This window comes from Herpailurus yagouaroundi, unplaced genomic scaffold (assembly GCF_014898765.1).
Source record: "Herpailurus yagouaroundi ecotype Mexico unplaced genomic scaffold, PumYag 141, whole genome shotgun sequence".
Taxonomy (NCBI): Eukaryota; Metazoa; Chordata; class Mammalia; order Carnivora; family Felidae; genus Herpailurus; species Herpailurus yagouaroundi.
Window position 1 is genome coordinate 44,897,629 of NW_024412396.1, and position 17,099 is coordinate 44,914,727.

At 53.2% G+C, this 17,099-nt stretch overlaps 1 protein-coding gene across 1 annotated transcript in view; it reads left to right on the forward strand.

The window, feature by feature from the left end:
- SMOC1 (SPARC related modular calcium binding 1) overlaps positions 1–8,633 on the forward strand; it is a 90,144-nt gene extending 81,511 nt beyond the window's left edge. The window contains exons 11-12 of the mRNA XM_040478429.1: positions 322–566; positions 6,514–8,633. Coding sequence (XP_040334363.1) covers positions 322–566; positions 6,514–6,530 — 262 coding nt within the window. The 3' untranslated portion in view covers positions 6,531–8,633. The remainder of the gene's footprint in view (positions 1–321; positions 567–6,513) is intronic.
- Positions 8,634–17,099: the final 8,466 nt, after the last annotated feature.

Here is a 17,099-nt window from a genome sequence, read left to right on the forward strand (position 1 = left end):
CTTATGCAAGAACATTCCTGCCTGTGGTAGAGGGTGAGGCAGGTTCACGTAAGAAGGGTGACCCACTCGGGGACCCCTGAGAAATAAATTATCCGGTCTCGAGAGTCTAGCTGGAGAGGCTGGCTTGATTCTGCTACAGGCTGAGTGGGGCTGGGAGGTCTTTGGCTTGAAAGAGCCTTCGCTACCTGACTGCTGGCAGCTCGGCACGACCACCCTGGCATTGCCCACGTGGGAGAGACGTGCAGTGGGGCCATTGGTTCCTGCAGGATCCTGAGTGGTGCTGTCTGGGGTGGGGGTGGGGGGTGTCTGCCTGTGGCCCAGGTTTTCAGAACCAGATCCCAGCCACACGCTGGAGGAGCGAGTGGTGCACTGGTACTTCAGCCAGTTGGACAGCAACAGCAGCAATGACATTAACAAGCGGGAGATGAAGCCCTTCAAGCGTTACGTGAAGAAGAAAGCCAAGCCCAAGAAGTGTGCCCGGCGTTTCACTGACTACTGTGACCTGAACAAGGACAAGGTCATCTCACTGCCTGAGCTGAAGGGCTGCCTGGGTGTTAGCAAAGAAGGTGAGTGCTCACTCGTGTGTTCCTGGCCTTCCAGTACGTGCCCCACCCAGGCACAGGGACCACGGGCTCCTTCGATAGACGAGATCCCAGGTACTCATTTATTCAACTGCTTATGAAGAGTGTGTTATGCTTTATGCTGGATGCCTGGTACAGTTGGCAGATAAGGCCCCTGTCCTTCCACAGCCTACCGAGGACATAGATCTTAAAGTGTTTATGTGCATTGTGGTAAGCGCTAGGAGAGGGTGTTAGGAGAGGCCAGGCTGCAGTGACAAGCAGACCCACACATGTAGTGGCCCAACACAGGAGAAATTTGTTCATCTTGCCCTTGTAATAGTTCAGCATGATTCCAGGTCATGGTGTGTGCATGCGTATGTGTGCGTGTGTGTGTGTGCACGCGTGCCTGTGCGTGCAAGGGGAGGAACAGGAATGGAGACTGTACTGTGCAGTCACTCTGAGATCTATCTTGGCTAAGAATGACTCTTCCTTCTTTATTAAGTGGCTTCCAAGGTCACCATGGCGGTTGTTTCCATTCTCAGTAAACCAGATGGAGTAAAGCATGGAACAGTGCTCATGGGGGGGTGGGGGGTGGGGGTGGGGGGGTTATGCTCCAGTCCAGGAAGTGACACACGTTACCTCTCATACCTCGTAGTGGCTGGAACTGCCACCAGACCACACCCAATAGTAAGGAAGTCTGGGAGCGCCCCGGAAGAGGAGGAGAACGTGGATTAGGTTTTCTGGTGGAAACCTAATCATCTCTGTCATGATAGAACAAGTGCAGAGTGTTGTAGGAACATATGTAGGGGCACTTAAATTAGCTCAGGGGCAGACAGCCTCGGAAAACTTTGTGAAGGAAGCGATGTCTAAGCCAGCCATGGGCCACAGGCTCAATCTAGTCGCTGGCCTATTTTTGCATGGCTTGTGAGCTAAGGATGGTTTTTATATTTCTCAAGGGACGTCATTTTCAAAAAAGAGGAATAAAGGATAGATTGTACACGGCCTGCAGAGCCTAAAGTATCTACTACCTAGTTCTTTACAGATGAGTTTGCCAGCCCCTGATCTAAACCGATACCTGCGGAATGGGTAGGAGATGGCCGAGGCAAGGGGTCAGCAGAGGGAGAAGTGTTCTAAGCTACAGCCTAGAGTGAAGATGTAGCGGTGAGGAACGGTTCTAGAGGAACTGAAAGATGTTAGTGGGACTGAAATGCGTACTTAAAGGTGGCAGGAGCTGGGGGGTGACAGGAGGTAAGGGGAGAGTCTCAACTTCATAAGGGCAGCAGAGAACCATGGAAGGGGTTCAGTCCAAGAAATGATAGGATTGGTTTTTGCTTCAAAAATGCATGCTGGCTGCAGTGTGGGAAAAAAAGATAGCACACGAGCGAGGCAAGGTCCCCCCAGGAGGCTGTGGCGGGAGGCGACAGAGGCTTGAGTTAATGAAAGCACAGTGGGAGTGAAGGGAAGCGAGTGGTTTTGAGAAACATAGAGCCGCAGTTCTGGTGACCGAGTGGATATAGGGATGGAGGTTGCTTTGGGCAACTGGAGGGCGGGTCTGTTCACCGAGTTGGGCAACATGGAAGGACGAACAGAGCAGGCATAGGGGGATGGAGAAGACAACCGGTATGGATTGAAGGTGTCAAGTTGGATGCATCTCAAGGACCAGTGGTTCTCTAAGTGCAGGCGAAGGGTCGGGGCTGAAGATGCCAACCTGGGTGACACCGATTTGCTTGAAATGGAAGCTTTGAAAAAAGCTGAGATTGCCCAGGGAGAAAACTTAAGGGCTGTTTCTGGCTCATAACCCTCGGTGAACCCAAAGGATAGCACAGGAAGTGGATGAATTACCACCAAGTACCGTGTCTCGGGACCTGCCCCCTCCGTAGCTGGTTCTGGCCCTCATTCTGGGGTGTGTGACCCTGGGTGAGTGAGCTCATGGCTCTGGGCACTCCTGTCTGATTGAGGACGCCTCTCTGTGTTCCCATAGTACTCTGGGTCCCCAGGACACAGTGCAATGTCCTGGCTCAAACCCCGCCTCTGCCACAGACTGGCTCCTTCACCAAATACAAATTACTCCACCACTCTGGAGTTTAGTTTCTTCATCTGTAAAATGGGAACAACCATGGTATCTACCTCAAAGGACTGTTGTGCTGACTCAGTGGGACAGTGAGCGAAAACACTTATCACGGTGCCCGAGACAATGAAGGAACTGAATCGAAGTTCCACATTACTGTTCTTCTTCAGATTATTGCCTCGGTCAGCAGCACTTCTCACACTGTGTTGCAGCTGACTTTTCTGATTCCCCCTTGGAGCCCTGGGTTGAGTCACCTCGGTTCTACCCCCAGCACGGTGCACGGTGCCATCAGATCCTTGTCGGACGAGTGAATGAATGAATGAATGAGGGGCTTTCCCCCTGTGGTGACATCACGCTTTGACACCCGTGGGGTTTGTGCCCATTTTTCAGAGCATAGGCAGAGGACCAGTCTTGGAAAGAGACCACCCAGCGTTAGCGTAGACCCGAGGCCCACCTAGGGGCATGTAAGGATCGAGGAGGAATGGACCCACAGGGATCTGTAATGACTCTGCCCTCAGTCCCCTCTGGTCTACCCAGCACACAGATGCCAAGGGGAGGCCGAGTGTGGTGACCTCTTGGCCACAGAGCGGAGAGGGGCTTCCTAGGCTTTCTCTGAAGCCTTGCCAGGCCCCAGGTGTCTGCCATCCCTGGGCGATACACGGGACCTGAGGGAAGCACCCAGGAAAACTGTCCCCTGGATTGTGGTATTTAGGGAGCACTGCTCCTCCTCAAGCCGGACTCAGCTGAGGACAGGCTTTAGTTTCAAGTTACCTTCACAGCTGTGCCCAGGGAGGCCCCTAGAGTGCAGCTGCCATCCTTCCTCACCCAACACCTTCGACCCTCCCCCTGAGCTCCTCGCCCCGGGAGGGGGACAGAGAGGCCCGAGAGCTCTGCGGCCGCCGCCGACCCCTGAATGCGCTGCCTGGTTGAAAGTATGGCTGGGGTGCCTGTGTCCGCGTGCGTGTCTCTGCGTGTGTCATGCATAGGCATGTCCGTGAGTGTCCCTGCGAGCATGTCTCTGTGTGTGTGTGTGTGTGTGTGTGTGTGTGTGTGCAGGTGTCTGTGTGCATGTCTCCCTATGTGTGTACATGGTCTGTGCATGTGCATGCATGTGTGCATGTCCATACATGTGTCCCTCTGTGTGTGTGTGTGTGTGTGTGTGTGTGTGTCTGTGTACGTATATAAGCAGGTCACTGTGTGTGTGCGTCCTCAACCCATTTTACAGTCGAGGAGTCTAGACGAGCCTAGAGAGGAATAGCACTTTGCTCGAGGTCAGAGGGCCCACGTGAGGTGGCATCATTGCTGGCATTTGGACCCAGCCTCAGGATTCCCAGGCCGGAATCTGTCCCCTCCATGAGAAGGACCCCAGAGTGTTTGAAGGTGGTCCCTTGTGTGAGCAGGCCAGTTTTGCTTGCCTGAGGAAGGCCAAGGGAGACAAGACCAGCGGTGAGTCCGGGAAAGCGGGGGAGCAGTCCCAGCTGGGGGTGACGTGAGCAGGAGTAGAGGCTGCTGGGCCCGGGGCACCGCCTTCAAACTTGGGACGGGGAGACCCGTAGCTTCCAAATAGGCAGTGCCTGCAGGAGAAGGGAGCATTAGCGAGAGGCATCGGGGAGGTGGGGGCGGGAGCTGGGGGTGAGAGCAGAGGCTCTGAGGGCAACCTGACCTAGCTTTAATCCCAGCCCTGCCGCTTGCTAGCTCTGGAACCTCTGAGCCTCAGTTTCCTCGTCTGCAAAATGGAGATGATAGCATCTACCTCCTAGATTGGGTGCGAAGGTTTAACAAGATGGTGCACGTGAGGAACTTAGCCCAGTGACCCGGTTCGTAGTGAACGCGCAAAAGAAATTGCTAGTAGTGGACGAACACACCCAGGGGCTGAAGGCAGCGTCCCTGGGTCGCTCTGGAGAGCCCCAGAAAAGTCGCTTGGGCCGAAGGTATGTGGGGAATGAGCCCCTGCATTGGTCATCTGGTGTCATGCGGTGCCCTCTGGTGGGCCGAGAGAGGCTTGCAGGCTAGGTGGGGGGCTCACGGGGGCTGGGGGAGTGCACAAAGTTTAGGGATGAGTGTGGCTTTGGGTCCGAGGGTCCGCATTTCCTCAGTTTGTAAAACATCTTCATCAGGATTATCGTCCCCGCCCTGCGTCAGTACAGGCAGCGTGGAGACTAGTTCCTCCGTTGGTGAAAAAATTTCCAGCCCTCCCTTGGAATTGCCCAAGGATGCCGCCTGCCCTTTCAGGCTTTTTCTGTCCCCTGCCCTCCTCGGTGGTTCAAAGCACGGTCCTGGGAGAAGGTAGCCAGGTCCGAGTTTGCTTCACCACGTAAAAGCTGTGTTGTCTCCGAGCCACAGCTCCACCATCATACGATGGAGACAACGTGGTCATTTTATAACAATCGTATAAAATTGCCCCGAGGAGTAAGCCATGTGATGTAGGCAAAGCATTAGTGCTCGGAGCCTCCACAAGCCAGGCCTGGACACCAGGGGCCCTGCACTTCTCACCTCGGCGGGCGGCACGATTAGAGGGCCCTCCTTCTCTGTGGGAATCTTTCTGCTGCCGGGCCGAGTGGATGAGCGATGGGATTCAGAGCCAGGCCGGATCCCGTCACTGCCCACCTGCCTGCCCTGGGCCCGCCACTCCCTCTCCAGGCTGGTTTCCTCACCTGTCAAATCAGACATACCAGCATCTACCCACCCCACCCTGGGTTGTGTCACTTTCTCAGGGCTTAGGAATGTTAGTAAAACCGGGGGCGGGAGCATTGAGCTGTGGGTTCACGTGACCGGCTGGGTTGGGCGCGAGTCCCCTCAGCACTTCATGCTCTTCAAAGCCCTTTCTCCACTCCATGAATTCAGTCAGCCCTCAAGGCGATCCTGTCAGAGGCAGAGCGGAGGCAGCACAGCCGTGGCCCCCATTCCCAGTCTGTAGACTGACCCAGTGGCGTTGAGGTACATGCACAAAGTCACGCGGCCTCCAGGGGTCACGCAGAGCTGGCCCAGTTCTTGATGCATCCGCCTCTCAGCTCCCACTCCTCCTCGAGGAGACCTGGGCCCTGCAGAAGCCTCCAAGATCCATAAGCACCCAATGGGGCAGATTGGGCGTCAGCAGGGGGAGGCTTGGGCCTTGGCTAAGTCCCTCAGTTGCTGCAAGCCTCAGTTTCTAGATGATGAGGCTGGACCACAGGGTCACCGCCAAGACTCTTTCCACCCTGATGTTCTGTGACCTGGAGAACCAGGACCCAAGAAGCTTATGCCGATGTCCCTCAGCACCAAAGCCCTCTTAGCTAATAGTTGAGGGGATTTCAGAGAGATACCCCAACGAGGGCCTGGCCTTTTGGAAAAGCGACTCTGTTTAAAGGTGCTGGCCAGCAGTGGGTTCACCCGGGCAGAAGAGGGCCACCAATACCCCCAGAGCGGGAGGCACGGCCACACAACCTCTGGCTCTTTCTCGAGTCCGTTCCTCATTCAGGGGGTTGCAGGAGACGGGCACCCAGGTAGAAAGGAAGCTCCACCAGTTCTCGGGGCCAAGGCCACTCGAGTGTCGTACGTTCCTGTTTGTTGCAGGTGGTAGTGTTGGCAGCTTCCCCCAGGAAAAATGAGCAGGTCCAAACCGATTCAGGAAGTTGTCTTCTTTTTGGGGTCCCCGCCACGGGCCCCCTAAATGCAGCGTTGTAGTACGGCAGGAGTGGAGGAATCGGCCAAGTAACTTTGGCTCCCATTTTCTTTCTTCTTCTTCCTTTTTTTTTTTTTTTTTTTTTTGTGCCGTTAGCACTACCAGGGTCCTGCCGTCCCCACCTGTAAGCCCACCGCCGCCGCTCCCAGGTTGGGAGTAGTTGATGCGTGTCGTTGGGTTCCTCGTAAACCTACCTCTAACTCCTTGCTTATTCCCTTTCCCAGTAGGACGCCTCGTCTAAGGAGTGGAAAACCAATGGGCAGGTGGAGAGACCAGGGAGGCAGGACGGACCATCCAGACCATCCGACACACCTAACCTTCACCGATACCGCCACGCCCCCCCTCCCCCTTCCCCACCCACCCCGGCCCAGCCACATCCCATGTAACATAAGTGGTGCCCACCATGTTTGCACTTTTGATAACTCCCATTTGCGTGTTTTCTTTTTGGTTTCATTTTTAAATACCAATATCTAATACCACAGTGGGAAAAGGAAAGGGAAAAAGACTGTTTATTCTCTCTCTTATTGTACGTTTTTGGATCTGCTACTGACAACTTTGAGGGTTTTTTTTGGGGGGGTGGGGGGGGGAAGGTGTTTGTTGCTGGGACTGAGAAGAAAGAGATTTATATACTGTACATAAATATATATGTAAATTGTATAGTTCTTTTGTACAGGTGTTGGCATTGCTGTTTGTTTATTCCACCCCCTTCCCTGCTCTTGCTGTGGGGCTCCGGACACACGGCCCGGCTTTCTAGAACCCAGAACTGCATCCCCAGCCACGCCGGAGACCGACCCCTGTGTGCATGTAGATGGGAGCCCTGTGATCATATTGTAGACTCCATGGGGTCTTTTCTGGTGGGAGGAGGGCACTGCCCCTTGATTTGGCTGTCAGATCTGGCAAGTCACTGGGAGGCTGGCCTTCTCAAGGGAGGTTGGGCTGGGGGGCAGGTGGGAGTTGCCCCTGGAGGGCAGGCAGTAGCCAGCACTGGTGTCAATTCCCCCCTGCTCACATGTTCCTGCTCTCCAGACCGTCGGGTGGCCCAGGATCCATCTGTGGGCACACCAGTATCCTCATGACCCACCGAGCAAATGACCCTCAGACCATTTGCATGAAGCCACTTGAAACATTTTCACCCACGTTCAGCATCTACTCTGTAAAGCAGGAGAGGGGAGGCAAAGAAGAAAAAGACACACAGTGGGGCCTTCTATTTAGTCGAGTTTTGACAATTTTAAGCAGTGGAGGGAAGAGGACAGAAGGCCCACACTGATGAGTGCAGTGCCGGCCTCCTGCAAATGCACGAGTGAGGCTTCCCAAGACAGACTCTCAGCAGCGAGGTCAGACTGGGGCTTCCCATCCATCCTCTATCTCCCCTGCCATCCTGTCCTCAGTGGTTACCACAAGCTGGAGGGGGGAGCCCAGCGAGCCACCTTGTTGGTAAACTCAATGGTTTATTTGGTTTTTAACCCAATACTGAAGTTCTTCCTGTTTCTCAAGCTCTTCTAAGGGCTCCCAGGCTCAAGGCCAATTCCAGAGTAAAACTGATCTCAGGCCTCCTGCCTCTGCCTCTTGTAGAAGTGCAGGGATAATAGCCCAGCTAGGAGGAAATGAGGCCTAGCTTTCTGCAGACATTTTACTGGGATTCCATTGTGGGCTGTCCAGCCTTCCTCTGGCCTGGTGGCTGCGCCCATTCAGACAGCTGTCAGAGGGCAACAAGTGACATTTAGCCTCTCTTCCCATGCGCGGCCATGGTGGCCTCGAAGGAAGGCAGGTAGCCCAAGACTGATGCCCCTGTTGGATTGCCCCTCTCATATCCCAGCCAGCATTCCCATAAGTGTGCCCACCTCGGCGGACTGTGTACCCCATTTTGGGTCTGGAAGGCATTGGCATCGTAAGCACTGGCCCACTCAAGGCCGTGCTCAGGGAGGGCCCGGAGCGGGGAGTGCACCTTCTCAAGACATGCTCTGGTGGGGCCTCGGGCTACAGAAGGTTCTTGCTATCATGGAGAAAATCCTAGAAGGTATCTCAGGGGTGACTGGAGGCCCCATCCCAACATGGCAGGGAGGAAAGGAAACCCTGCCATCCCCCTTGGCCTGGACCAGATGACTTGGTGTGCTGGAGCTAGATCAACCTTCCTCAATGCCCCGGCCCCTTTCCCGGGCCCGGAGGAAGCATGAAAACACAGAGGGGGTGCCTCCTTGTGGAAATTCAGAACCCACCCACCCAACCCTGCCATCTTCTCTCTCACACACGTGTCGGCTGTGTTGTGTGGCTTTCGTTTGTGAGCAGGGAAGGAGACTATTTGTAGCTGGTTTTATAAAAAAATAAAAATGGGTAAACCTTGGTAGCCGTTGCCTCTTTCTTTGGGGGGCTTACTCTGATGGGAAGATTGCTTTCTCTTAAAAGTTTGGTGTTTTCCCTGGTCCAGGTGCGCTCGCTCTGATCCTAGGAAGTCTGAGTTGTCAGACTAGAAGGGAACCCTCGAGTGGCTACAAGGTGCCCCCACGCTTTGCCGTGAGGACGTTGACCGGTCCCTTTGGCCCTCGCTTACCATGTTTGTGATCTCTGTGGTTCTCCCTCTTACCTCCTCAGCTGCCCCCACAAACCCTCACTGGAACATAGTGAACGTTGCTGGCCATGCTTCGGGGGCAAGGCTCGGGGGGGAAACCTGCCCTGTGGCTTCAGGCTGGTGGAGGTGGGCACCTCGGCCATAATCCCCATCTTAAGACCCCAGGTGGGAAGCAGCTGTGGACAGGGTGCAGCCCCCAAAGGGGTGCATGCTGTCTCTGCCCCAATTTGATGGGAGTACATATTCAGGCAGAGGCTGCTAGTCTGGTTCACATTGCTGGAGGGCTTCAGGGTGGGGACTGGCGGCCAAGGTGAGGCTTTAGATTTTCTCCGATGCTACTGGTATCTCTTTCTTTCGCCCCCTCTCCCCGTGCACCGCTGTGCCTGGAAATGGTTTCCCCACCACCCTCTGAGAAACTCCCCAAGGTTTCTTTTGCCACACCCCATCCCTTTGTCCTTTGTAGGCGAACAGGATAATTCCTCTCGAAAATTCTCCCCTAACCCTCTCTGCAGCTAAGTGTTCCTGGGAAAGGGTCTAAGCCCTTCAATGTTGTCACACAGGTTTAGTGCTGAGACTGTGTCTCCAGGCTCCAGGCTCCAGGCTCCAGAGCTCCCTGTGTCTACAGGCCCTGCTATACCTAATGCCACAGCCCAGTGACGCGTATGTCTTTCTCCCCATTTCACAGGATTCAGACTCAGGAGTCCAGTGACTTACTGGTGGCACCCACCCTCAGATTTTTCTGCCCACTGTCGCCTCCCTTCCTCGAGGAGCTAGAATAGCCACCTCTCTCCCCTCCCATCCAGCTCAGACCCCAGGTGCTTGCATTCAGCTGCGAGCGCAGTTTTTCTCTGAGCAGTTAAAAACAACTTTTTTTTAAATTTTTTTTAATGTTTGTTTAATTTTGAGGGGGGGAGAGAGAGAGAGAGAGAGTGAGCAGGAGAGGGGCAGAGAGAGAGAGGGAGACACAGAATCTGAAGCAGGCTCCAGGCTCTGAGCTGTCAGCACAGAGCCCGATGCGGGGCTCGAACTCACGAGCCGCAAGATCACGACCTGAGCCGAAGTTGAACACGCAACCGACGAAGCCACCCAGGCGCCCCTCTCTGAGCAGTTTAGAGTCACGTTAAAAGCCTACTAGTTTGCAGAGGCCTATCATATGCTTCAGGGATTGGGGGGAGAGAAAGAAGGGGGGCATTGGGCCATGCAGGACATCAGTGGGAGACTTGGGGCAGACCTAGCCTCAAGCAGAGATGCCCAGCGTGGTGTGGGAGAGGACAGGCCCGAGCTCACAGCTGAGTGTAGGACCAGCCTGCAGCCCCATTCGGCCTTCCTCTGTTCTCTCCGAGGACAGGAGGGCCATCACCAGTAGCAGTCAAGGAAAAGACGGATCTATCCTGTCTCTTCCTTCACCAAGAGGCTCCTGAGCCATGCCTAGCCTCTACAGGGAGGGAAGGGTTGAGGACATTTTCAGTCGGGATGTGGGCCTGTGCTCGCATGAGAGGAGGGGCCTCCGGATGGGTACCCACCCTTGGTTCTCTGGGGGTCCAGGGGGGGATGGGAAGCTGGTAGCACCCACCGCCTTATACAAAAAAACCCAGAAAGAGCCAGACTGCCATCTGGCCTTTTACTCCCAAGTTCCGGAATGACCCACATAAAGCCACCAGTGGGGTTGAAGACGTTTGGGGCACTCCCATCGTCTGCCCTGTGGCACTTCCCTCTTTTTCCATTATTCAGGCGGGGACGTGAAACTTGACCTTTTTCGCACAGTGCCACCAAATGAAGCCCTCACCCCTACAGCCTGGGTCACTGGTCCCCTTTGTGTGAGTTCCATGAATTGATGCAGAGAAGGGTCATGACCTTGGTTATACGCCTGCCACTAAATATGTCCTTGCTTGCTAGTAAGTGCCCAGAGTAGAATTAGAAACATTTAGTGAACAACCTGGTGAGTTTCACAGTGTAGATTATCTTTGTGTTTTCTTTTCTATGTTGATTAAACATTTGCAATTCCTACATTATCCAAGAAGAAAAGGACTTTTTTTTTTAATTTTAGAGAGGTAGCGAGTGTGGGAGTGGGGGAGATGGACAGAGGGAGACAGAGAGAGAGGGGGAGAGAGAGAGAGAGAATCACAAGCAGGCCCCCTGCTCAGCTGGGAGCCCAACGTGAGGCTCGATCCCACGGCCCTGGGATCATGACCTGAGCTGAAATCAAGAGTCAGATGCTCAACTGACTGAGGACCCAGGCTCATTTTATGCATTTTGTGTCCACTGCTCTGATAGATCACATTTATGGTTTAGTACAAATGTGCCTTCCCTTCTGGGAACCTCCTGGTTACTTCGCTTCTTTATAAGCCCAGTTCTGCCCATTACAAACTTCAATCTCCGGCTTGATCTAGATCCTTCTCCCCCCGCCCCGCCCTGGCACACTCTTGAGCGGGCACCCTGACTTCTGGGAGGAGATCGGGGGCTACGCTCAGGCTCTGAGACAACCCCTCCTCTGCCTTCTCATGACTCCGCTCTTCCGAGTGATGGGGCCGTGGAGGGAGCGGAAACCATGACAACAGTCACGTTCCCCTCTGTTCACTGTGGAGGCCTCACAGATTAGCATGGACGGCCGTGTGGTAGGTGCCCCAGTGCTGGCTCTCGTAGGGGGCCCAAGGCAGCTCCTAGAGTGGGGCCTCCCCACCACGTAGGGCCTTTCTGTGGGAAATTCAGCCCAGACTTGACCTCTTCTATACTTCCCCACACCCACTTCGTTCTAAGGAGCCTGCCTTTGGTTTTGTATCTGTGATATGGCTCGTGCCTGGCTCCCTTCTGGGGCGTCCATTCACCCTTGAGAAACGCACACATCATTGCGCGCGTGCGGGGGGATCCTCAGTGCCTCCCGTCTTGGCTCTGCCTCTCTCCCACCTCCCCGCTGCGTCTCTCCCACCTCTCCCCTGCCTCTCTCCCACCTCCCCCCTGCCTGGCTGCAGCAGGCTGGGGAGGCTGGTCAGCAAGTCTGCTGCATCACAGACGTCCAGTTGCAAAATGAGGTGTCACTGGCCTAAATCTCCGGAAGCAGTTCTCTTTGAGTTTCCCAGCTTCTTCGGCTTCACGGAGAGGAGAAGAAGCAATGTAGTGATTCCTGGCCCGCTCCCTCCTCGCTCTTCCCCAACCTTCTTGTATGGATTGGAGTGGGGAATGGTGGCCAAGTGCAGAGCTATCTCAAGTGTTATGCTCCCTTTGGGGAGGGTGTCAGGCCCCAGCTGTCGCTCTTTAGGGTATGGGATACTTAGCATCTTTTTTCCTAGTTTGGACCCTAATCAGTAATTCTGGGGAAATAGAGGTGTCCCTCGTCAAAGTCTTGTTATTGTGGGTTGAGGGATAGATACAAGAGAAGATCCCAGAGAGAATCCCCCAGTAGCTCCAACCCCAGGACCAGGGACCACCGGGCTCCCATCATCAGTGACCGCTAGTGGGCCTGCTGTCCCAGACAGTCCTTTAGGGCGTCTACCCCGAGGCCAGCTAGGACCCCTGGGGACCCACTCATCTTCACTCCTCACACTGCCCTCTGGGCTGTGTGAAAACATGGCCAACATTCCCACAAGTGACCCCCTGCGATGCTGACACAGTGGAAGCAGTTGGATCTCTTTAAGGGGAGTCCTTTTAGAGATGTGACCTGTAAACTCCAGGACGGTTGAGCTGACCTCCCTGAACACAAGTCCCTTCAAAACCCTCAACTGGGCGTGGGACGGGCCCGGCGGGGACCAGGATGCCGCACAACCAGAGAGCAGAGCAGGACTACAGGCTGGCTGCAGGAGGGCGGGAAAGCTTTGCAGCATTATCCTGGAGGGGGGCGTCGATGGGGCATCAGCAGATGATGAAGAGGACCCCAGGGCAGCAGCGAATGCCCCGCTGAGGTGAGAGAGTACGGGTCTGCGTGGTCCTAGACACCTGTGGTGTTAATAATTCCCAGGCGCCTCCGGATGAGTTCTGGACTGAGAGTCAGAAGATCAGCTTCTCATCTGCTTTAGCCACTGCACCCCCACCTTTGGCTTTGGGTAGCTCCCTTCACCTTCACAGACCTGGATTCCTTCTGGCCGGGCTCCGTGCTCCATTGCACCAGTAAGCTGGTCTTGCATCTAAGGCTCATGTGTTTCAGGGGCGGGGGAGGCACCCACCGAGAGGGGAGGGGTCCAGACAGGCTGAGGGCCAACAGAGACAAGAGGGGCTAGGGCCCCTCAGCAAGTGGGGCGGCTGTGAGTAGGTCCCCTTGGAGGGGATCCACATTAAGGGGCCTGTTAGCAGGGAAGGAAGAAGAAAATGAAGACAGGAGATGTGCATGCTTAGGGAGGAGATAAGATGCAGACGGAACAAGAGGTAGAGATGTACAGAAGAAAGGCAGGGAGTAGTCGGAGGAGGGGCCGAGAGAGGCTGGCAGGCTGGCCCCGGGAGAAAAGCCTGGGAGGGGGGATGAAAGGCATGGTGGGGGTGGAGGAAGAGGGGTGGGAGGAACGAGGCACCTCCAACTGGAAAAACAAACTAGAAATAGGCTAAGGTGTTGCCCACGCTAGGCTGTTGGTGTTTGAGGTTTTCACATTTGTGACTAGAAGGCTTGCAGGGCAGTGTGTGGGCTATTTTCAGTCCGGAATAGATGCTCAGGAGAGTTGTGACTGCGCTTGAAATCTGCTACTGAGATTGTCCCCGTCTCAGACTCCGGCCCGGGTGTCTGCAGAGTCCAGGCTCCTGGACACCTCCCCTTGGGTGCCCCACAGCCCCCCAAAACTCAATATGCCTAAAACTGGACACATCATCCCTACCCACCTCTCACTGGTGCTGGACACAGTCCCTCCCTAAGCCTGGCACCCTAGAGCCCTCTGTGCCTCCTCCTTTCACTGCCCTTCCTTCCCTGTCTCTTCAGTCACCATGTCCTGTAAATCGTCCCCCCACTAAGTCTCTGTGCCCTCCTTCCCACACTGCCACCATTCCATCTGCTTCCTGTAGGAGTCCTTAGCTGTGAGTCGCCTCTGGTCTCTACCCACTCCCCACCTCTGGGACTGAGTTAAGTGAAAGGCAAATCAGGTCATGTTACTCACCTTTTTAGAGTCCTTCAGTGTGGGGGGGGGTGGACACCAAATTGTGTCCCCATTCAAGTATTGAAGCCTTAACTTCCAATGTGACTGTATTTGAAGATGGGCCCTTAAAGGAGGTAATTAAGGTAAATGAGGTCAGAAAGGTGCGACTGATCCAATAGGACTGGTGTCCTTATAAGAAGAGGAAGAGGGGCACCTGGGTAGCTCAATTGGTTAAGCATCCAACTCTTTTTTTTTTTTTTAACCTTTATTCATTTTTGAGAGACAGAGACAGAGCATGAGCAGGGGAGGGGCAGAGAGAGAGGGAGACACAGAATTCGAAGCAGGCTCCAGGCCCCAGGGTCTGAGCTGTCAGCATAGTGCCGGATGTGGGGCTCGAACTCACTGACCATGAGATCACGACCTGAACTGAAGTTGGACGCTTAACCGACTGAGCCACCCAGGCGCCCCAAGCATCCAACTCTTGATTTCGGCTCAGGTCATGATCTCACAGTTGTGAAATTGAGCCCCGTGCCGGGTTCCATGTTGAGCATGAAGCCTGCTTGAGAGTCTCTCCGTCTCTCCCCCTTTGCCCTCCCCCATTCCCCTCTGCTTGTGGGCATGTGCTCTCTCAATTAAAGAAGGAGGAGGAGGAGGAGGAGGAGGAGACCCCAGAGAATGTCTCTGTGTAGAGAAAAAGCCACTTAGACAAAGTGAGAGAGTGGCCATTTGCAAGCCAGGAAGGGGCCAAACCAGAAACCAACCCTGATGGTACCTTGACCATGAACATCTAGCTTCCAGAACTGTGAGAAAATAAGTTTCTGTTGTTTGAGCCACCTGCCTGTGGTATTGAGTTATGGTCACCAGAGCAGACTAACACAATAGCCTCAGTTTAGCCCAAGAAACTAAACTCTTCGGTCTGGTCCTCTTCTTCAGCCACTCCTCCCACGCACACTTTTCCTGCAAAATACACAGTCTCATTACTGTGATATTGACATGCAGCTCCGGTGCACAGCCACACACTCTGTAAGTCGTGTAAGTGACAGTGCCCTGGGCCACCTACTACTCAACGCCTTCCCATTTCTCCTAAACAACTGCAATGTCAACAACAACCTAATAATCGCGAATCTACGATGCAGTGTGATGCATAAATTAGAGCAGTTATGTATTTTAGTCCCTCCCAAACTCTAAAGAGCAGTATCTTAAGTATGTAACCAAGTGAAAAATACAAGTCTTAAGTACCTTAGGTGACACAGTCAAGGTCACCCTGCCATAATGTGAGAGCAGATCTTCACAAATAATAAACCACTCTCTGCTCTCAATCGCGTCTCCCTACAGCATTATTAACCTGCCTGGAATGAATGCCCTCATCTGTCTTTATGGTTAACGATGCCTGGTCCTTCAAAACTTGTCCACCCCATCTGAATCTTGGTGCTTTTTCTGAATGCCCCCAAACCACCCTGTTCTAACCTCAGCTATAATCCTGAGCTTTTGGGGGAAGATAGTTACAACTGGAGTCTCTGTTTTAAGGTCCCTTCTCAGTTATGGCAGGGGGCAGCTAGCTAAAATCTTTGAGTTGGTGAAATGATTTTCTCTTTCGTTTGATTTTTTTGAAATGAACCAAGATTAACACAAAAATATCTCCTCAATAACAGTAACTATTCTTCTTGCTAATGTTTGAAACTCTATCCAAGCATCACTTCTGTTTGGAAAAAAATCCCCAACTTCTTTGTTCATAACATACTGCTTTAGAATCTAATGCTGCTGCTTCCTGTATCTATCCTAGCACATATCCCTACCAGGAAATAATCAATTCTCATGTCTACTCCTTCTGCTAGACAGGAGCCACCAACTTGAGGCTTAGAATATCTTCCAAACCTGAATGAGGGCAGTTGTAGGAAAGCATTTGAAGGGTGTATGAAAGGGGCACTGGGGTGGCTCAGTTGGTTAAGCAGCAACTTGGGCTCGGGTCATGATCTCACGGTTTGTCAGTTGGAGCCCTGCAGTGAGTCCCGCATCAAGCCCCACATCAAGCCCCATGTCGGGCTCTGTGCTCATTTGTGTGAAGCCTGCTTGGGATTCTCTCTCCTTCTCTGTAGCCCTTCCACCCTCTCTCTCTTTCTCAAGGTAAATAAACTTAAGAAAAATAAAGGGAGTATGAGAGATACTGAGATCTTTATGTAGGAAGAATTATGCAATTAGCACATTTAGTGGTAAAATTGGATACATGAATAGAAAGACACTGAGGCTGTATTTACAGAGCAATATTGCTAGCTGCATATTTGAGCATGTAATGACATGCATATGATGAGATTGATGGCGGGGGAACAGTAGACATAATGACTGGAACAGTGGACTCCACCTTTGAACATGCATCAGACTCATGGAAGGCTTGTTAACCACCGCAGTTTGCTGGGACCCATCCCCAGTAGTCTGGAGCTAAGGTGGAGCCTGAGAATTTGCATTTATAATAAATTCCCAGGTGATGCTTTTGTTGCTTATCTGGAGCTGTACTTTGAGAACCATTGGTTTAGGGTTTGGTTTCTAGTATCAGATGGATTCCAGTACACATTCTGGTGCTGCTAAAAGGTATTTGGGTGACTCTGGGTACATCACTAGTCTGCCCTGAGTCTCAGTTTCCTCATTTGTAAAATGAGGATAATGATCCTTTCTCACCTGGTGGTCACGCTGGCTCAGTGAGACAATGAGGGTAAAGTACTGTGCACAGTGCCTGGTACAAAGCCGGGGCTCATTCTGTGAGCCATCCTCCTCCCCCTCTTCCTCTGCATCATCAGTGAACTTTGGTGCTGGGAGGAACCTAGGAAGTCACCTGCTTTATGGCTTATACATGAAAAACGCAAGACCCCCCGTAAGTGAAGGGGCCTTCTCCAGATCAGGCACCTAGCTCGTGGCAGAGCCAGAATTATAACCCATTTCTTGTGATGCTTAATTTAGTATTCTTAATAGCACTTACTTTGGTATCGAAAGAGGGGTATGACATCTATGAACAGAAAAATCCATTAACCGTGGCAAAAGGAGTATGTCTACTACGATGTTGAGCGGTGCATCACGTCGGTATCTAAAACCCGAGATGTTCAGGAAGGAGGTTAATGAGATATATTCGCCGAGGCAATGAAATAAGGTAGAAATAGCGTGATGAGATGTGCATCCCATTGCGAAGAGCTGTATTATAGGG